This window comes from Xenopus laevis, chromosome 7L (genome assembly GCF_017654675.1).
Source record: "Xenopus laevis strain J_2021 chromosome 7L, Xenopus_laevis_v10.1, whole genome shotgun sequence".
NCBI classification, from domain to species: Eukaryota; Metazoa; Chordata; class Amphibia; order Anura; family Pipidae; genus Xenopus; species Xenopus laevis.
Genome location: NC_054383.1, coordinates 41789522 through 41812072, shown reverse-complemented (window position 1 = coordinate 41812072; position 22551 = coordinate 41789522). Strand labels below are relative to the sequence as shown.

The following is a 22551-nucleotide window of genomic DNA, read 5'->3' as shown; positions in this document are numbered from 1 at the left end:
GAAGAAGAAGGCAAATCATTCAAAAACTATAAAATAATAAATAATGAAGACCAATTAAAAAGTTGCTTAGAATCGTCCATTCTAAAACATACTAAAAGTTAACTTAATGGCAGAAAAGGCTGGTGTGAAAAAGGGGACATTTTTCTCCCGCTCAGTGCAGTCTAACTTCCACTTCATTTCATTGTATTTTACAAGAAAGTAATTCTGCTCAACGTAAGATACATATCACCTGTAGAATTAACATTTAATGCATCATCCCAAGTACAGCAAATAGTCTGTATGGCTCACTAAAAAACTTGAGTTAATTTGAAATTGGGATGCACCGAATCCACTATTTTGGATTCGGCCAAACCCCCGAATTCTTCACGAAGGATTTGGCCGAATACCAAACTGAATTTGCATATGTAAATTAGGGGTGGGAAGGGGAAACATTTTTTACTTCCTTGTTTTGTGACAAAAAGTCACGTGATTTCCCTCTCCGCCCCTAATTTGCATATGCAAATTAGGATTCCGTTCGGCCGGACAGAAGGATTCAACCGAATCCGAATCCTGCTCAAAAAGGCCAAATCCTGAACCAAATCCTGGATTCGGTGCATCCCTATTTAAAATTAATTAATTAAAATAGTTTTCTCCCATTCACTAAAACTGAAAGACAGCAACAAAATATGCAGTATTCATAAAACCTCTTTTTTATTAGCTACTGTATATAGAATGTGCCAATATGAGAAGCAGAAAATACTGAATTAAAGCTTGACCTGACCTTATTAAAGCATGATTCCCATTCAAGTGCATCAAGAGCCTGTAAGTCATGGACTAAAAGTGCTCTTTGCAGGTAGGTGAGCGCCTGCATTCTGACCTGGCGTCGAGCATCACAGCAGAGCCAAGCAATACCTGGAAAAAAATATTTAAAAAGTGTACAATTAGGAGGAAAAAAGAAGACACTCAAAAGCACTCACTGTATTCCTGGTGCCCATGGGCATTCCCAGTTGTTACTAGCTAAAGTGCCATAAGAACAGAGTATGAAGACTGCAGGATAATTGGAATTAAGGAAACATACGTATTAAGTCTTATATGAACCATTATAGACCAGGTTTAGGGCCTGATCTGTCTACAGTTGTCTTATTTGGAAAAAATCAATAATTCATATCATGTGGAAGGTTGAACCTTTCTTCATATATATTCTCGTTAAACATTTGTAATTAACCATTCAGTAACTAACCCTAGTGCTGCTGAGGCCATGAAGGGTGTGGATTAAGATCTTAAAGATGACAACTATTGGACAGGTTATCATGAACTCAGCTTTGTTAGTTACAAATATTTAAAGAGGAGCAGGACTGGTCACATACAGTTTCCAGAGGCCTTTCTTGAAGACATCTGAAGTGAGTTAGAAATCACCCTTTAGGTATTCTTACATCTCTGAATTCTTGTTGCTATTGCTGCTGTTACCAAAGGGATTTCTCACCTTGCAATAAAGGACACCAACAGTTTGACCATAGAGTCTTCGCATCAGCAGTAATTTTCTCAGTTGCTGTCTCTAGATGGCGCTGTTCCTCTGCCCAAGAACTGTATATGGTGGCAGCTCTTGTGTGAAGCGTGTGCATTAGGTCCAAAAGCTGAAAGAAAAGGAAAACTATGAGATGCAGTATTCTGAGGCAACAGATGCATGTATACTATTGCTATCAAAACACCACAAATTGCTTTTCATTGTAGTGTAAGGGAACTAGGGATGCACCAAATCCAGGATTCGGTTGGGGATTCGTCCTTTTCCAGCAGGATTCGGCCGAAACCTTCTGCCTGGCCGAACCGAATCCGAATTTATATGCAAATTAGGGGCGGGGAGGGAAATTGCGTCACAAAACAAGGAAGTAAAAAATGTTTTCCCCTTGCCATCCCTAATTTGCATATGCAGATTAGGATTCAGATTCGATATTCAGCCAAATCTTTCATGGAGGATTGAGGGGTTCGGACGAATGTAAAATAGTGGATTCGGTGCATCCCTAATTGAAACGGAGTAAAAATATAAAACCAGTTTTTCAGCGAGCCTCCTCTGAATAAGCACATTTGCTAGAAACCTGTAAAAATCTGATGTCAATCACCACTTATGCAGCAACTTCACTAAACACAATCAATCAATAGTTAGCTTGCAGGAGTACTGGGAGTGTAGCAACAGCTTTTTTCTGTAATAATAGAACGGTACCTTTTACTTGATACAAACTAAGATATAATTAATTTATATGGGAGGCAAAACCAGCCTATTGGGTTTATTTAATGTTTACATGATTTTCTAGCAGACAATGTATGAGTATCCAAATTACAGAAAGATCCGTTATCTGGAAAAAAAACCCTGATCCCGAGCATTCTGGATAACAGGCCACACACACACATAATACACATATATATTACACATATACATACATACATACATACACATACTGTTTGTAAGAAAGGAAGTGCTTATTGGAGCCGGTTATTATTTATTTATGACTTGGTAAAAGTGATGTATTTGCCGGACTTTGTGACTTGCACTGTATGAAGAATACAGAAGTGCGATGTAACATAGGGTGTTCTATATACTTGTCACCACTTTTAGAGAATAATAAATCCTACTCTAAAGTTTTGTTCTTTATTATACAGTTTCATGGTTGGTGGGATAATTCAATAATATTCAATAATAATTCAATAATATTGTAGCCACAGCAAGGAAGTTGGTAAAGTTATGGGACTTCCTAGATATACACCCTCCATTCCTCAGGGAAAATGTTACTACAACTATAGCAAATTGGAAAAAAAAACCATTGATTTCCAGCGATCAAATGATTTTTTTGGTATCTAAAATAGCATGTACCATTTTTAGCATAATTGAAATATATTTGTTGATGAGTGTACGCTTTATATCTGACATGAAGATTACTACATGACACAATCACCAATCCATTGTAACAAACTGGAGGCCTCTTGGGTAACAAATTGCCAGCTCTTTTCAGAACCAAATAAACACAATTTACAGTATACATTTGCTAAGCCGTATGCTGCAAAAGTATTCACAGATAAGAGCAGCTAGTTGAAAAACTAGAGGCATCCCAGGAGTTACAAAAAAAGCTTCCAGACTTCAGGCCAGATTCAATTTGATAAGAAAATTCAATTCCATTCAATTCCCATAGATTTTCCCATAGAGCCAGATGCAGTTCAATGAAAAAACTTATCACACTGTTTATCCAATTAAAAAACTGGTGCTGAAAAGTTCTCTCGTCAAATTGAATCTTGCCCATACTTTTGCAAGTGATACACCATAAAATAATGTTTTCTTATGGAATAGAATTTTGCCTATTATTTGACTGTAAGCTTTAAAGGGCAGGGAACTCATTATACATAATAATGTACATACAACTAAGATATATTAATGGACTCACTAACAATACCAATGACTGCAAAAACAATTACTTTAGCACTGCAGTAGAATTACATCGCAATGCAGTCACTAACAACTTCATTTACTCACTGCTGAATCCAAATACTTGTCCTTTCTGATGAAGCCTCACTCACAATCAGATAAAAACTTTTTCAGATTTTTTTTCTGTTCTGGTTGTTTTTGTTGTTGCAGATATTAGCAAAAATTATCATATGCCAGCAAGGTTATGCTGTATGCAGAAATGCAGTATGTAGGGATTAAAAACTCAAAATACAATCAATCAATACGTAGCCATAGCCATCATCCAGATCTATACCACAGGCATGACCTCCTCCATAAAAGGATGACAGAGCAGAATTGATAAGTTCAGGAAAAAAAAGAGACTCATTCCCAGAAGACAGAAAAGAGAAAACAAATCTAAAATCAAATAAATCAATCTGTTTAAAAAAAGAAAGAATGTTGCCAAAAACACATGCTGAGCCTGCACCTGCAAACACCTCTCAATATGGATGCACCCCAAAAGACATCTGGTGGCTTGGCCATACTGATACTATTTCTGGTGCACATAGTGACACACAGAGACATTTAGGGGAAGATTTATTAAAGGTGGAATTTCAAATTTATGTGATTTTTTCTTTTACTCGAATCGAGCTTTTTCTCCGAAAGGCTCAGGAAGGCTATTAACATCTTCAAATGGGTCACTGGACCTGTGCCATTGACTTCTACATGAACGCTAAAGTTTTTAGGTAGCAAATAGCCAAATTTGAGTTGTTCCCAGGGTCAAGGTATGATAAATCTCGAATTTGAATTTGGATTATTCCCAAATAGAATTTGTGAGTTTTGACCAAAAATCCAACGCGAAAATTCAAATTTACAATTCGAACCTTAATAAATCTGCCCCATATTGTACAGCACTTTATTAATCAGAAGAATGAAGCGGCACTAAATTTAGGCCAGACACCAAAACGAAGAAGTTTTTAACAAACAGTGTCAAGCTCAAATTTGTACCAACCATGGTAGTACAACAAACACCTAAAGAATGTGGTGATTTTATTAGGTACAAAAATGGACACAATTTGCCATTTAGATTGCTTTATGCACATCTGCAACAATGTCATTACTTCTTCCTAATTCAGACTGATCATCGCTACAGTCACCTATAGTATAGTTAATGCTTTTGCATTTATTATTAAAACAATTAATAGTTAGACCAGGGGTCCCCAACCTTTTTTACCCGTGAGCCTCATCAACTGTAAATAAAGGTTGGAGAGCAACATAAGCATGCAAAAAGTTCCTGGGGGTGCCACATGTGGGTTGTGAACTGGCAACCTATAAGAGGTTTTGTTTGGCAGTGGTTTTTATGCAACTAAAGCTCACATTTAAGCAAGGAATCCAAAAAGGAGCACCTGTTTAGAGGCCACTGGGAGCAATATCCAAGGGGTTGGAGAGCAAAATGTTGCTCATGAGCCAATGGTTGGGGATCACTGGGTTTAGAGTCTCATCCATCCAAGGAGCTTTTTAAATGTGTAAGTTATGGATACTGTGATATGGAAGGAGTATCACTACTAGACATAGGGTGTTTGGGAAAATACTAGCGAGTTACTCACAATGACTCTATGGACGGACTGTTCCATTTTTATAACTACATTTGAAACAAAGAATACATATACAAATTGTATGTTAGGGTTAAAGCTATAATTAACTACCCTTTTGTATACCCAGTACTCAATTGCAGACTTTGATAGGTGCCTTTTGATTTTATTATTTAAAAAGCTATGACAGACCTAAACCCTGATCTACCGGCAGGGTGGAATTTAACTGTATAGCATCCCCATCAGATGCTACCTTCCCCAGGCGTCAAAAAACTGGAAAACCAAAATGTAGAGGTACGTAATGTAAAAGTGTATCAGGGCTTCTGTTAGCATGTATAAAGCAATCTTCATGGCAGAGCACTTTCCAATCACCAAAACTGCAAAATAATTTACTGAAATGAAATAATTTGCAAAAACCAGAGCTTTAGCAGTACAGATGAGAAAATAAGGAGGAGGAGGGAAGGCCTGCTATACTTACGTCATGACTAACCTGTAATGACACAGTGTGATAGCTGGCTGGGACACTTTCATCTTCCTCATCGTCACTGTGAGAGCGATATGGTCGCTGATTTGAAGCCCTTGTGCGGCGGACAGAGTTTTCTTTTTCCTTGGTTTTCTTTTTGAAGCGGTTGGATTTACTATCATACTTTTTTACCCTTTTCTCCTGCGTTTTGTACCCTATTATAACATGAGATAAGAGTTATACTTTAAGGATGAAGAAGTTTATGGCAGTTATGCACCAGATCACAATGACATGCTACAGTCTTATGAAAAAGTTTGGGAACCCCTCTCAGCCTGCATAAAAATTTACTTCACAAAAAAAAAACAACATAACAGTGGTATGTCTATAATTTCCCAAGAACATGTGCTTTCTGTACAAAGATTTTTAGTGAAGCAGTATTCAGTTGTATGAAATTAAATTAAATATGGAAAAACTGGCTGTGCAACAATTTGGGTACCCGTGTAATTTTGCTGCTCAAAACTCATTACTGCCAATACCACATTGGCTGGATTAGCTTGTTGAACCTTGAACTTCATAGGCAGGTGTGTGTAATCATGAGAAAAGGTATTAAATGTGGCCAATTGCAAGTTGTGCTTCTGTCTGACTCTCCTCTGAAGATTGACAGCATAGGTTCCTTAAAGGAGAAGCAAACCCAAAAGTTAAAAAAACCCTACTCCCCTACCCTACATAGACCCCCCTCCCTCCTGCATAAGTGTTACTCCCGGCAAATGCCCCTAATGTTTTACTTACCCCTCGGTGCAGATTCAGGCATTGGAGTTCATTGGTGCCATCTTCAGCCACTTCGGTAATCTTCGGAATAAGACCAGCGCTTCAGCAATTTTCATGCCTTTCAGGGGCATGCGCAGTTGTCGCGAGACAGACAATTGCTCCAACTGCGCATGCGCCGCTCCGCCAGTCTCATTCCAAAGATTACCAAAGAGAAGAAGATGGCGCCCGTGAACTCCGCTGGACAGAATCTGCACGGAGGGGTAAGTAAAGACTTGAGGGCATTTGCCTGGGGTAACACTTAGGCTGGGGGAGGAGTGGTCTATATAGGGTAGGGTTTTTTTAACTTTTGGTTTTGCTTCTCCTTTAAAGCAACTCTCAAAAGATCTGAAAACAAAGATTGTTCATTATCATGGTTTAGGGGAAGGCAACAAAAAAGCTATCTAAACTGTCAGTTTCAACTGCAAGGAATGCAATCAGGAAATGAAAGCCCACAGGCACAGTTGCTGTAAAACCCAGGTCTGGCAGGCCAAGACAAATAAAGGAGCGGCATATGCGGAGGATTGTGAGAATGGTTACAGACAACCCAAAGTTCACCTCCTAAGATCTTGCTGCAGATGGTGTTTCTGTACATAGTTCTACAATTCAGCACAATTTGCACAAAGAACATCTGTATGGCAGGGTGATAAGAAAGAAGCCCTTGCTGCACTCATGCCACAAACAGAGTCGCTTGTTGTATGCAAAAGCTCATTTAGACAAGCCACAATCATTTTGGAACAAAGTACTTTAGACTGATGAGACAAAAATGTAGTTATTTGGTCATAAAAAAAAGCGTTGCATGGTGGAAGAAGAACGCCACATTCCAAGTTTTACTTTCAAAGCAGCAAGTAAGTTGCAGGTAAAACTTAGTCCCTTTGTAAAATGTATAATGAAGCAATAGAATTCTTAATGAATCAGATGAAAATTGAGCATAGGACTGGCCAGATATGGAATGACTTTGACATAGTTGGCCAGCTTAAATATATTGCAATATATGGACAAACAATCCCTGTTTTGTTTAAATGGTAAGGCATTTTTTAGTAGCAGTATGCACAAAATGTCTCTGTTTTAAATATATTAATAATGGGTTGAGTGCAGAGGACCTCTTGTATTTGTCTATACATTCCAAGAAAAACACCAGCTGTGGGGCTGTGTGTCTAGTTCAGGGACTGGGGCCCTTGTTAAGAGGGTCAGATGAATTCAACCTAATATCAACAAATTCAAGCATCAGTCACAAAGCTGAAGTTGCACAGGGGTTGGATATTCCAGCAAGACAATGACCCTAAACACCTTTAGAACCCTACAAAGGCATTTATGCAGAATATTCTGGAATGGCTGTCATAGTCCCCCGATTTGAATATCATCGAAAATCTATGGGATGATTTGAAGCAGGCTGTCCATGCTCGGCAGCCATCAAATTTAACTGAACTGGAGAGATTTTGTATGGATGAATGGTCAAAATTACTGCCATCCAGAATCCACACACTCATCAAAGGCTATAGGAGGCGTCTAGAGGCTGTTACATTTGCAAAGGGACAGTGGCGTAACTACCGGGGGAGCAGGGGGTGAGATTGGGCCAGGGCCCGCACCCCCTCAGGGCCCCCCGGCAACTCAGGCGCCACGAATTCCGGGCTGATACCCAGGCAGTTCCGGGTGTACGGAGGGGGCGGGGGCCCAGCTGCGCGTCCCGCGCCAGGGCCTGCCCCCCTCTAGTTACGTCACTGCAAAAGGAGACTCAACTAAGTTTTGATGTAATATCTCTGTTGGGGTGCCCAAATTTATGCACCTGTCTAATTTTGTTATGATGCATATTGCATATTTTCTGTTAATCCAATAAACTTAATGTCACTGCTGAAACACTAGTGTTTCCATAAGGCATGTGATTGAAATTAAAAGGAAGATGCTACTTTTAAAGCTCAGACGATGATAAACAAAACAAAGCTGAGCACACATTCAAAGATCTTAGTGATGGGGTAATTTGATCATTTCACCCTGGGCTATTAAATGGGTCATATGGATGCAAACCCGCCCACAGCCTGTGCAGTGTTCATTCCATTCTACAGGATTTTCCAGGGAGCACAATTCATTGTCTGAGCCCCCAAGAAGCTGCTGACTCAGTACAGAGAGGTGGAGTCTGCAGGCAATATGAGCCATGCATGGCTAACTTAAGGTAAATTAGATTTAGATTCAAAATTTATTTGGATGCTAGTAATGGGTCAAAACAGTACCAAAATATTATGAAATATTATTGTAATATCTGGCTACTGTTGTGAACTATACTTTGACTATCTACTTTGAGCACACTGGTTTTTAACTAAACATTTCCCATTCAGAAGCAAATACCCTCTTAATTGACATATTTATCATTGCATGTGCTACTGTGGAACTAGATACTGATGGCTCTCTAAATGGCACTGTGGGTTAGCACAATATTTGAATTTCTGAAAAAAGGAAAATAAACTAAGCAACCACACACACACAAGACACGAATACCACTAACATCCACTTTCAAAACCTTTTTTTCCCCGCAAAGCTTGCCTTGGCTTAACCTTAATATGTACACATGACAAACCACAGGGTCTGCTTCCTCTATAGCTGTATTTAAAAAAAACCTCCAGAGCTGAACTCCTACCTTAGAGAGAGTGGGTGGGGAGCAGGCCCGCACTGGCAAATGGTGGCATGTGGGTTCTGGCAAATGCCAGAGAGGCTGCTATAAGGTGCCATAGAAAGTCAGTATTTCGTGGGCTGGTGGGGGCTGTTTGGGCCTCTGTGTGGGCTGATTGGGCGTCTGTGTACCTGAAATGCCAGGGCCTATTTTAATTCTCAGTCCAGACCTGGTGGGGAGAGAGGGAAGCGAGTGGATGGGTTGGTGGAGGGGACCAGATAGAGGTTGTTGTGTGGGCTGGGCACATCTAAACAAATTTTATTTTGGGGGGGGGGGCGAGGAGCACGGTGTGGTTATAGCACTGCCTACCAGCCTGCAGAGACAAAGAGTCTAGCAGAAGAGGTGCATTGGCCACAGGCAGACCCCTGGGGTTGTCAAGTAAGAATAGGGACTACTCATATTCCCTTACAAAACACAAAAGCATGAAAAAAAAGCCAGTAGCAAAGCCCCAAATCACTTTCATTAAAGGAAAACTAAAGCCTAACTAAATAAGTATCTAGAAATGTTGTACATTATGTTTTGGGCTCCTGGACCAGCCCAAGGCAACCACAGCCCTTTAGCAGGGAAGATCTGTGTCTCCAAAGATGCCTCAGTAGCTCCCCATCTTCTTTTCTGTGATTCACTGCACATGCTCTGTGCCGCTGTAACTTCCTCAACTTAGGGACCCACTCACAATATACAGTACACATAGAATAGAAATGTCGTAATATAAGGCTGTTTAGTAATTTTAAAAAAGATAACCACTACAAGGCAGCACAGAAACCAGTGCAACTAGCATCAGAATTCCATAGGCCTGTAGCATCAGCATATATTACAGGCAAGCCTTATTTTCAGCTTCATAATTTGCAACGACCCCTAAGCTTAGCCTCTCAACAACTGCTCAGAGCCCGAGTATACGAGTATCGCAGACACTTCCCCCCACCCCCCCATGACAAGTTTGAAATCCTGGATCTTTGCTGCTATTGAGAAGCTGAGACATTAGGCCGGTGCAAACATTTTTAGCCATATTAACTTTTAGGGTTTAAGAGAACTAAACCCCCGTGATTTTAAGTTCTCTTCAGTAATCTTCATGTCTTCTTCCTCCCCTTTGGCAATTTCTTTAGGCGCATGCGCAGTTGTTTTGCGAACTGGAAGATTGCTCCAACTGCGCATGTGCCAATACGCAGCTCACTTCACGAAGATTACCGAAGAGAGGAAGATGGCGCCTGTGAGCTCCGCTGTGCTCACTCTGAATGTGTGGTCACTATTTCAAGAGGGGACAGAATTCTGGGGTAAGACTGTGCAGAGGGGAGGCAGGGAGAGAGGCCAACGGAGGGGGGCCAGTGGGGACTTAACAACGCAGGGGGGGTGGGGGGTTTAGTTCTCCTTTAAGGGTCCACTAATCTTATTTTTAATCTGTAACCCTAGGTGGTTAAAATATTGTAAGACACCCGTTTGTTATAATTTTTATAAACTTCTGGGAAGTCCCTCCTCCCTGCCGGTTGAAAGTATAATCCTTTCCCTGCAGAGCAGATAGGGACCATCTGAAGTTTTCTATCTGCATCAGTCAGGGCAAGTAAATGAAGGGAGAAATTCACTGCATACAGTCAGGCTTCTTATAAAAACGGAAGACATTTTTAAATTAAAGTATATTGGAGATAGGTTTCTTTTTCTTTAAAGAAAGTAAAAATTTAATTTTATTTTTTGTCTTTACATCCCCTTTAAAGATTAAAAGTTTTGAAGGAAAACAAAATTGTAATTAAACTTGTAATTAAACTCCTGCAACAGTTTTACATACACTGCTAAGAATAATGCAATATTAATAAAGTTTATGTACATTTTATGAAAACTGGATTCATTTGCAAGGAACTGCTAATAGCAATGGATGTTAATTGTATAAATCAAGTTTTGGGATAAGTATTCTTTTAAAAAGTAAGATTGCTATGTATAGGAAAAGGTTAATGTTTGCCCATATTATAGAATCACATTTTCTAGCAATGCACAACATTTACCTGTTACAGGAAAGTAAATAAAAAATCACTTACACACACCTCCATTTAGACTTGCCTCTACAAAGACACGGATTGTTTTTACACAGAGTTCAAAGTTCATTGGTGTGACATGTGCAGCATCTCGGACAATAAAAGACAGGGACTCTACGCTCTTCATGAGAGATTTGGTATCGTGTGGGCCAAAATCCAAACCAATGGTTAGGCTGTATTGGTTAACTGGGGCATTAGCAATTGGTTTAACAACTGCTGCAACTTTAGAAGAGTCAACATCTTCCTTTCCAACCTGTATAGGGAAAAATTAAAAAATGAGATTTAAAAGGGACCCATCATCAAAAAAAAATATTCAAAATCCTATTTTATCACATTAGTCAAGCAAAATGAACTTGAAGTACACTATATAAATTATTTCAATTGTGTTTCCTTCAGTATGGGAATGCATAATTATAGCAAGCAGGCAGGAGCCATTTTGTGGACACTGTTATTAAGACAAGCCTTGTATCATCTCAGAATCTTGTTTGTGCACCAGAATTGGGGACCTGATGTCCATCCCCATGCACTGGTTACACAATTAAACAGTGAAGAGAATGTAGGGAGAGCAGGGCCGCTCCAGCTATGAGGCAAGGTGAAATCTTGCCTCAGGCGGCATGGATCGGGCAGATACCAGGGGTGGCAAAAAGTCGCAGCTATGAATGCTTTAATGAAAAATAGAAATTGGATTCATGTTTAATTTGAAAAGGACTTTTATTATACAGCTTTTTGTGTCTGGATGACAGGTCCACTTTTAAATACATACAATATTTATTGAAGACGGCAATCTGTTTCTCATATGAAATCCTACATAAGAAGTGTAACCATATCAAAGCACAAATTTTTCAGCTTCATTGGGAGTGGAATACACAGAGAAATTGGTATATGTTATATCAGATGAAAAAAGCTTATGAACCAGTACTTCATAACTGCATAGTGAGTTGTGCTGTAAAAGACTTGCCTGAGACTTGGGTTCAAGTCATGTGTCAATGGCTTGGTCTTTTTAGATGCACCAAAACTTTACATTCTATTCTATTTTTATATAATGAGTATCTAATTCTCACAATAAAATTTTAAAAATGTAAAATTATTTTGCAAAAACATAATACACAAAGTAAAAAAGTGAAAGTCATTTTTATTATTTCAGATCTGTATTTATTTTAATGGCATAATTACTGTTTAGGAACTTGTCACATTATATTGACATAAATGTGGATAAAAAGAAATAAAGCACCGGACAATTTAACCCAAAATTCTAATTTTAAATACAGAAGACATTTGGGAACACTCACCACCAGCCAGCCACTGTTCATCATATCCACATCAGTCACAGAGCGGTGCATTTTTGCCTGTTTGCTGTGTTCTGCATATAGCTCAGAGTCTGAGGTGTATCCACGATCAAGACTCACTTCACTTGGATGGTATGAGGAAACTTCACTATCGGACTGTGCACCTAAATGGGAGCAGAAGGCATTACCAAAACTGAACACACACAAATTTCATAGCACTGTAGTAGGTAAAAAAAATAGCTACACATCTGGACAGACGGTGAAACATTTTCTAAGTAAAAACAACAAGGCAGATTCTAACTATGCTGCATAAAATAGTGCCGGCTAACTAACTGGTTAAAGGGGGTGGTTCACTTTTATTTAACTTTTACGTATGTTATAGCATGGCTGATTCTAAGCAACTTTTCAATTGGCCCTCATTTTTTCTTTTTTATAGTTTTTGGATGATTTGCCTTCTTCTTCTGACTCTTTCCAGCTTTCAAATGGGGGGGGGGTCACTGACCCCATCTAAACAGCAAATACTCTGTAAGGCTACACATTTATTTACTTCTACTCATATTCCATTCTCTTATTCAAATAAGTGCATTTTTGCTAGGGTAATTTAGATCCTAGTAACAGATTTCTGAAATTGCAAACTGGAGAGCTGCTGAATAAAAAGCTAACCGAAAAACAAGTAATAAAAAAATGAAAACAAATTGCAAATTGTCTCTCTACACCATACTAAAAGTAAAAACCTCTTTAAAGGAGAATTCAACCCGTAATAAAAAAAAACCCTCCCCCTACCCTGGGTAGACCCCCCTCCTTCCAGCCTACCTGCCCAACCGCCCCCCTCTCTGGGCACATGCATCTAATTTTTTACTCACTTCTCCATGCAGATTCTGGCCTCGGAGTTCGCAGCAGCCATCTTCTTTCTTCTTTCTTTTTCAGAAGTTTGGGCACATGCGCAGTTAGATTTCTGGTCCCAAACAACTGCGCATGTGCCTAAAGTGACGAAAATTTTCGAGACCGTCAGGCGCATGCGCAGTTTTTGGTACCGGAAATTTACTCCAACTGCGCATGCATTGAAAATGGCGTCAAGACACGAAGATTAGCTGAGAAGAAGATAGCTGCCGTGAACTTCGAGGCCAGGAAGAGGGAGGGGGGTCTACCCAGGGTAGGGGGCGGATTTTTTTTTTATTGCGGGTTGAATTCTCCTTTAAAGGAAAACTATACCTCCAAAATGAACACTTAACAGATAGTTTACATCATATTGAGTGGCATATTAAAGAATTTTACCAAACTGGTATATATATTTAAGTAAATCTTGCCCTTTTACATCTCTTGCCTTGAGCCACCATTTCGTGATGGTCTGTGTGCTGCCTCAGAGATCACCTGACCAGAAATACTACAACTCTAACTGTAACAGGAAGAAGTGTTAAAAGAAAAGACAGAACTATGTCTGTTAATTGGCTCATGTGACCTAACAAGTATGGTTTGTTTGGAATGTTTGTATGCACAGTGAATCGTATGATCCCAGGGGGCAGCCCTTATTTTTTAAAATGGCAATATTCTATTCATGATTACCCAATGACACATATTACTAGAAAAGTATAATTATGAAAATGGTTTATTTACATGAAGCAGGGTTTTACATATGAGCTGTTTTATGAATCATCTTTTTATAGAGGCCTACATTGTTTGGGGGGTATAGTTTTCCTTTAATGAACAATACTATTTCGGAGTAAAAATGATCTCATGCTTCCCTGTTGTGCTTTCCTCTGTCATAAGACAATGCCTTTTAATATAAATCATAATCAATGGCAAAGCATGTTATTATTTTAAATAGCATAGATTTTAGGTAAGAGACCCAAAAAGATTGCTCTAAAAATACCCAGGTCACATAACTCTTAAAAATAGATCCCATGCACAGATCTGCACTCTCTTTAACTGTTTTTTTAAATTAGATTTACCATAGATTTTAGCATCAACGCAGACATAATGTAAAAACATCATCTCAAATGAAATTTTTCGACAATGACCACATTCAGTAAGGTATGCGCCATGTTGATTTCGTGTCTTGTCAGGGGTTTGGTCATGCCACAATAGATAGTACACCTCTAAAACTAATGCATGTTATTATAAATTATCTCAAATCACTTGTCTTCTGCTGTTGAGGGAGATACAGACTTAATATAATGGGATACCTGCCAGAACTGAAATTTGTCCTGTCTACCCATCTATGGGTGAAGCTCCATGGAGCACCACTGTACCATTTGTGCTAGTTTTGTTATCAGATAATAGCATTTGATGTTGGGTAGGCTCCAGCCGCCTCTATGTTGAGATCTTGCTAGAATGTGTTGACATTTTCTAGCTATATTGTTTTGCCATACAAATGAGGGACTGGAGGGTGTGGATCTCTTCATCAGGGATTCTGATCTGGACATCAAATAAGTATAGAATTTTTGGTAAAATTATCATTTTTACTGTGTTGACCCTCCCAAATAGGATATTAGGTATGACATCCATATACTTATTACACTCATCTGAGGTGGGTGTACATTGGTAGAAAGTTAAGTTGGTGCATAGCAGAAGTTTGCTATGCATTTAAATAGATTCAGGAATGACATTGTGAGAGAGTTAAGACTGTGTCATCCATGAATAGGGCAACTTAATAGCTGCCTTGGCCTATCCTGATCCCACAGATGGAGGGGTTGGACCTGACCATAATGGCTGTGGGTTCAATAAAGAGACTGAAGAGCAGAGGTGAAAGCAGGCAACCTTGTAAGGTGCCATTAAAAATTAGGAATTCTATAAAGGAGTTGCCCATATTGCAGACTTTGACCATGGGGAATGTGTATAAACTAGTGACTTCTGTCAAGAATGTAGGTACCGCCAGTCAACCCTGTCAAATGCTTTTTCCACGTACAAAGACAGGGTGACGGATGTAATTGGTTGTTTGGTGGAGTGGGTAAAAGCCTGTTTGGACCATATGAATTATACTGCGTTAAGGTGGCCATAGACCTGCAGATTTACCTGCAATATCGGACAAACAATCGGACGTCCCCATCTCCCAACCTGCCACTAACCTTAAGTTTAAATAAAGTAGCTAAAGAATAGATCAGCCGCTGTTCTGCCCTGGACAGCAATCGTACGAAAGTTTATGTCCGACAAAGCTGGTGACAGTCTCCCACTGAAAATCGGCAGATCGGGAATACATGCAGAGATAATCCTCTAACCTGTCCGATCAACTGAAGAACCGATCGGCATGGCACGACATATGTCGGGACACGCCACACACGGTCAGAAAATCCTCGATTAGTACAATCAGATCTTAGCGTCTATGGCCAGCTTTAGATCATGTTAAGTCTATTGGCTAGAACTCTGGCCAACAATTTGACATTGGTATTAATGATATTGGCCTATAATTGATCACATTTTTCATGTCCCTGTCTGATTTGGGTATTACCACTATATTTGACCTCAGCATCACAGTTGGGAGAGCTTCCTTTCCATCTAAGACCCTGTTGAAAAAAGTTGCCAAGTGTTAAGCAAACTTATTAGTCAGTTTCTTATAGAATATAGCCTTAAGGGTTTTTTTTGCTTTGTGTAACTCCTTACAAGGGATTATTTAATGAGTCTCCTTCTGTAATGGCTAGCTTCACAATGTTTAGCTGATCTAGGAAAGCAGTAATATGTGATGTGATGACTTTTGCCTGGTCTGTAGTGGTCCATGCATAAAGTTTGAAGTTGAAAGATTGGGCTATGTTCTGAGCTATGTTGTGGGGGTCATATATCAGTTTCTGATGGCAGTCCCGGAGTGGGTGTAGTGATTGATTATTGGCTTTGGGGCTGAGTTTTTGTGCAAGCAAAGTGTCAAGTTTATTATTTCATAGAATTTCTGGACTGTAAATCTATGGGCCTTCTCCCCCCTGTTCATAGAATAGTATGTTAAGCTTGCCTCTGCTCTTCAGTAGTTTCTGCTCGAATCTGCACTATTTCTTCGATAATCTTTTAAAAATGTATTTGTGCTGTTCTTCTCCCTTAGCCAATATATTTTCTGTTCCCTCTAAAGGACAGCAGGTTCACAGAAAACAGCTACAAACATCAGTAAACAGGGTAAAAAAAAAATCCTATTACGAAAATGGATTTTAAATCAGACATTGCAATAGACTACACCTACGGGAATCAGCCCTTTAAGTTGATAAGGAAGATCAAAGATAATCATATATTTATTTTAAAATGAGGTGGCTGTATATGATGTCTCAGAAAGAACATTAAAAGGCATGTTGTGATAGTTTCAGGGTGTAAACATTCAGAACAGATGCTCTTTTTAATTCTGCTAATGGATTTGAATAGCATATATTCTTTCCTTCGATGGCCTTCAGTTAATTCTGAAGCTGCATAAAACAGCTGCTTATCTTTTAGCATAGCATTGAATTTCAATGCTTCATGTCCTCAGCGTACCTGTGTCATTGTCAGCTCTCGTCACCTGTAATGCAGGGGGTGGCTTTACTCCTGCCCCAATGCACTCCAACAGGCAGAACAGTGTGTACCAGTCATTGCTGGAGTGGATGTTAGCAGCATTGGTTTTCAAAAGCTCATGCACACCAAAAGCAACCTGCCGACTCACTTTCGATAACACACTTGGTTTCATCATTAAAAGAATTCTCAAGGAGAGGATAACCTGATAAAAATAACACAAAACATACAATTTGGAGTGTAATACAAATGGAAAAATTATTGAAATGAATAAACCTAAGTTGAAATTACAAAGTACTAAGCATAACTGATGTCTATTTTTAATCATTCACAACCAACATAGAATATGAATGCAGTCAGTCTAAATGAGTTAATTGTACAGGTACAGGAGCCATTATCTGGAAATCAATTATTCAGAAAACCTCAAATTAACGGTAGGTCGCATACCACAGACTCCATTGCATCAAATTTTCAAGTTATTTTTTTTTCAATGTAATAATAAAACCGTACATTCTACCTGATCCAAACTAAGATTGAATTAATCCTTAATGTAGGCAAAACAATCCTATAGGGTTTGTTAAATGTTTGAATTTTTTTCAGTAGACTTAAGGTATGGTGATCTAAATTATTTAAAGACCGCTGGAGCTGTTCACCTTCCAAAACTGACACATACCTTGATCCATTTCTTATCTTTATCCCTTCTGAGCAGAATACCTGAGTTTCATTAAAGTCAGCTGTTATAGTTGATACAATGTAACAACTAATGCAACAAATTGTAACAGTCTGCTACCAGACTGAAACCCCAGAGACAGAAATATTAAACTTCCGTTTTGGGAAAAACATTAAAAGATAAAACACTGGAAGCAATTTAAAAACAAAAACAACTGAACTGAGAACATTTTTGGTAGGTGAACAAACCCCTTTATCTGGAAAACCACAGGTCTCCAAGCATTTTGGATAACCGGTACCAGCGCCGGATTTCGATGACGGGTGCCCCTAGGCCGCGCGGTCCGAGCGCCCACCTCACCTCCCCTTCCCAGCGCGCCGGCGCAGCTGCTGTAATTGAATGGGGACGCACACGTCCCCATAATGCGGCTGGACGGCATGCCGCCCCTATTTATTTGCCGCCCTAGGCCCGGGCCTATGTGGCCTTGCCGCAAATCTGGGCCTGACCGGTACCATACCTGTAGTAAAAAATGTAAAGCTTCCATTAGCATGTGATTGGACTCATAGGATTTGGATGAGCAGATTATTCAAATGTCCTCACAATTTTGCACAGATAAAATGGGATGTCAGTAGACTTGCTGAAATCTGACCATTAAATTATCCAAATTGAAAAAAAAAAAAAACCTCTGAAGAAAACTGGTTACATAAGGCAAACCAACCCTTTCTTAAAGGGGATGTAACGGCAAAAAAATAAAATCCCATTTTTACTTTCTTTAATAAAAAAGGAATCTATCTCCAATATATTTTGACTAAAAAATGTCTACTGTTTTTATGATAAACCTGTTTTACTTGCTCTAACAGCTGCGGATAGGAAACTTCAGAGAGTCCCTAACTGCTCTGCAGGGAAACGATAATTCTTTCAAAGGGCGGGGGGGCACCTTACTTCCCAGAACCCGAGTAGCTTTATCGGTTTCCCTGTATAACAGCCTGCGACTGTGTAGTCTGTAGTCTGTAGACAGTGCAGTCTGTATATTCTGATTATTAATCAGTCTTGGCGTGTCAGCTTCTATGCCAGATATTATTTGACTTGTGCTGTTTTGAACATTTATGATGATTACCTGCCAACTGAAGCACAGACTACACTGAGCATGTGCGTAGTCTTGGCATTGCAAAGATGTTTAACGAACTGACAAGATGACAGCCCCCTGCATAAATCATTAGTCTTATTAGGCTTCTGGTGCATGTTTATATTGAGTTTACAAAATACAGCATTTCTAACATTATTCTATTTTACAAGTTAGTTGCCCTATAAACTGTAGATCTCTACTCAGTAAATTACTCTTATACAGATGGATAAAGGTATGTAAAGTGAAGAATGGATATATTCGAAATGATATTAAACAGAACTATACCTGACCACTAATTTCTTCTCTGCGTAAAAGGCGTATTGCCAAGCGTAGCAGCCCTACAACTGCTCTTTCAACCAGGAAGCAGAACTCTAAGGCATGGACACATAGGTGGTAGAGATGGTCTCGCACAGCCTGCCAGACACAGCCAACACGATCTCTAGAAATTAAATAAATGAAAATGGCTCAATCAACACTACACAATATCACATAATTTGAAGACTGATTTTCTGTAAGACAATAGTATGTCTGCATATCTTATATCCATTACAAACACACAAACAGTTCATAATAGAGAGAAATAATGTTATAGGAATCCTGACTTGACTCAGCTAGGCATGCTGCTGTTGTATGATCACAAAGCAGTTATACGCCTTTTTAAAAAAAAAAAAAAAAAAAAAGCATTGGGTTGCAGTCAACTTTTAATTTTACTACAAATGAAAATGTGTCAGAAATGGGAAACTCTAAGATTAACAGAATTCATGTTTTTCTTCTAATCACCTGTTTTCAAGAACAATTCTTATTAACATTTCAAGGCAGAATGCAGCATCTTCTTCATCATACGTTTCTTCATCTGGTGTCACGGATATCAGAGCCTGAAATTGGAAGGCAAAGCTATCATTAAACATATGATTAAGCATCTAGTTTCAGTTTAATTCAACCTGGTACAATATGCCTTTTAAATTATTTCTTAGTCCCATCATTTTTTACCTTCATCAGCTCTTGCAAAGACTCCAGTTGAAGAAACTTGCTCTCTGTGATCAGTTTCTCTGGATCGCATGACTACGACAAAATGACATATGGACCAATAAAAAAAAGTGAAGAGAAGGTAGGCTTTCTTAGGGCTGCAAATTATTTACTTACATAGTACGGATATATTGTGCAGTGTGTAACAGAAATTTTACATCATTCACATCAGATCATTCTTTATAACATCACAATTGTATTCTTCGTTATGCTAATGCTTTGGATAACAGGAGACATATCTCCCATCATTCTTCAAAAAGCTCCTTAGTTATACATACCAACATCTTTAAACATATAAACCTTACTTAAATCAATCTTAAAGTATCAAAGTGCATGGAATTTCAGTACCAGAATAATTTATGATATGCTATTATTACTCCAAATCAGTACTGTGCTTTACCTTTATACATTCCAGCGCTAGTTTCTTGGCCTCTTGATTTTCAGTAGAAGGTCCTCTTAGACTTGACTGTTCTGTCCCACTGAGAGTCAGCCAGCTGACAAAACTTAGAACAGTGGATTCCCCACTAAAAATGTAAAAGTCATAAAATTAGATGTAGGCACTTTAGTATAATTTGTATTTCAACTGCAGAAAACTGCAAGGTGATGGAGGCCAGGCTGTTAAAGGGATACTGCGTCAGGACACCATGTTTTTTTCAAAACACATCAGTTAATAGTGCTGTTCCAGCAGAATTCTGCACTGAAATTTTAAAAGAGCAAACAGATTTTTACAATATTTAATTTTGAAATTTGGCATGGAGCTAGACATATTGTCAGTTTCCCAGGAGCCCTCAGGTCATGTGTCATGTGTGCTCTGAGAAACTTGATAGCTAAAGTTATATCACCAACCTCCCTTCGCTACCCAGCAGCCTATCAACAGAACAATGGTCAGCTAACCAGATAGCAGCTACCCGACACATTTGCTGAAGGATTTGTTTGTGTTTTCCCACCTAGTGGTAGACATGATAATAGCACCAAAGCAGGAAAAACCCTAGAGCATGACCTATATAAAGGCTGTACAACTGGCGGCCCCCCTTGTGTGGCCCTCCACATGAAAGACTGCCTGCTGAGTCTGTTTACCATGTTTAAACTTTAAAAGGGAACACTACAGAGATTAACTGGCCCCTGCATTGTTTAAATCTGAAATTCAGACTGTATTATTCACACATGTAATCCCTCCTGCATTGTTCCCGCCAGTGATGCCTCTATTGTTCATATCCTAAAGCCCTGTACTGTTCACACCTGAGACCCAGACTGTAACTGCCAACCTCTTCACATCTTATGCAAAATGCTAATGGGCACCAGCATTGTGTCACTGTATGTAGTACATCTTAGAGTGGTCTTCCCTGTCTCCTGCTCTGTTCTGCCTTCCCTATGCTCCCTTAGTGTGCCATACTCTGCCTGCCCCATGCTCCTTGGGTGTGCCATAATTTGCCTTCCCTATTCTCCTGCGGTGTGCCAAACTCTGCCTGCCCTATTGTCCTTGGGTGTGCCATTCTCTGCCAGTGTCTGCCATAATCTGCACTTCCCTATGCTCCTTGTGTGTGCCCTGTTCTGCCTGTGAAACATATGCCTGGTATTTGTTCTGGGTGTTTGTTAGCATTTGAAAATTATAGTTAGCGGTGTTTAATCATGTGGTAGGGGTGCTGTGTTATCCACAGGGGAGGAGGAGGTATATGGATTTAAGGGTATGTCTTCATATGACTTTTTTCATATATGAGTGATATCCCTGCAGTGAGCACCAACCATTTTTTGGTATGCTATATTTGTGGACATGGTTTTGTGGTAACATGGGTGTGATTTAAAGTACATTTGTTGGTTCAAGAATAACATTTTAAATGGTAGAGGAAATTAATTGCAATGTAAACATAAAAATAATTACAGAATCCTTTTAAAGCATTCCTGTTTTAAAGGGTTAGTTCACCTTTAAATAATCCATTAGTATGATGTACACATTAATATTATAAGACAATTTGCAATGTAAACATAAAAATAATTACAGAATCCTTTTAAAGCATTCCTGTTTTAAAGGGTTAGTTCACCTTTAAATAATCCATTAGTATGATGTACACATTAATATTATAAGACAATTTGCAATTGATCTTAATTTTTTAATGGTTTTTCAGATACTTATTTTGTTCAGCAGCATTCCAGTTTGGTATTTCAGCAGTTATCTGGTTGCTATGGTCTTAATAACAATGGCAACTAGGCAGAGGCTTAAACGAGTGATATGAATAGGAGAGGGCATGCATAGAAAGATAAGCAATAAAAAGTATAAACAAAAACTGTAGCCTCACAGAGCAAGTTTTTTAGCTTTTGGAGTTAGTGTCCCACATTTGAAAGAGGCAGAAGAGGAAGACAACTTAAAAAAAACTATAAAAAATTAATTATGAAGACCAACTGCTAAGTCCCTATGATTAGAGCATGCTATAACATACTTAAAAAAAAAACCTTAAAAGTGATCCACCGTTTAATATATTGTCCTTTATGAAATAAGTCTGTAAACAAAAGGACCAGAATGGAAAGCAGGGGCTCACTTGATTGACTGTTTTTCAAGTCACTCACCACCTGGATTTACTAACAAGGAATGTTTACAGGATATACCCACAGGAGTACAAGTGATGAGCCAGAACTTCCCAGGTGCTTAATGCATTCCTTTGTGATAATTCAGCAAATATGAACCATTTATGCATGTTTGAGAACTAGAGTTATATATCACTGATGAAAAGACAACAGAAGTGCATCCAAAAGCCTCCAAAAATATATGCAGTATAGAAAACATCTAAACTAAAGAATTCCAGACTTTCACTGGAGAGGGCAGACATAGTTTGGTGCAGATTAATTGTTCCCTGTAAAAATTAAAGGGAAAATGTTGCAAAAATTTAAGTTTAATACATGCTTCATCCAAACGATGAGATTAAATTCTGTCCTGTTTCTGAAATAATCAAGTTAATTTTTACTATCCCCTTGTTCGGTAATTTGTCTTTCTTTATCCAGGAGTCAGTCAGATTTTGATTGACAGTCGAATACATCAGTG

The 22551-nt window shown here is 38.9% G+C and overlaps 1 protein-coding gene across 9 annotated transcripts in view; it reads right to left on the bottom strand.

The window, feature by feature from the left end:
* gbf1.L (golgi brefeldin A resistant guanine nucleotide exchange factor 1 L homeolog) overlaps window positions 1–22551 on the bottom strand; it is a 170055-nt gene that overhangs the window by 13182 nt on the left and 134322 nt on the right. For 4 of the 9 annotated variants that reach the window (XM_041568839.1, XM_041568838.1, XM_041568843.1 and 1 more), the window contains 10 exons: window positions 19918–20041; window positions 19482–19553; window positions 19272–19366; window positions 18777–18930; window positions 16684–16903; window positions 12244–12404; window positions 10958–11207; window positions 5480–5679; window positions 1463–1613; window positions 761–891 (listed from right to left, as the gene is read on the bottom strand). In XM_041568839.1, coding sequence (XP_041424773.1) covers window positions 761–891; window positions 1463–1613; window positions 5480–5679; window positions 10958–11207; window positions 12244–12404; window positions 16684–16903; window positions 18777–18930; window positions 19272–19366; window positions 19482–19553; window positions 19918–20041 — 1558 coding nt within the window. The remainder of the gene's footprint in view (window positions 1–760; window positions 892–1462; window positions 1614–5479; window positions 5680–10957; window positions 11208–12243; window positions 12405–16683; window positions 16904–18776; window positions 18931–19271; window positions 19367–19481; window positions 19554–19917; window positions 20042–22551) is intronic. The other 5 variants (XM_041568840.1, XM_041568845.1, XM_041568842.1 and 2 more) reach the window with 3 other exon arrangements.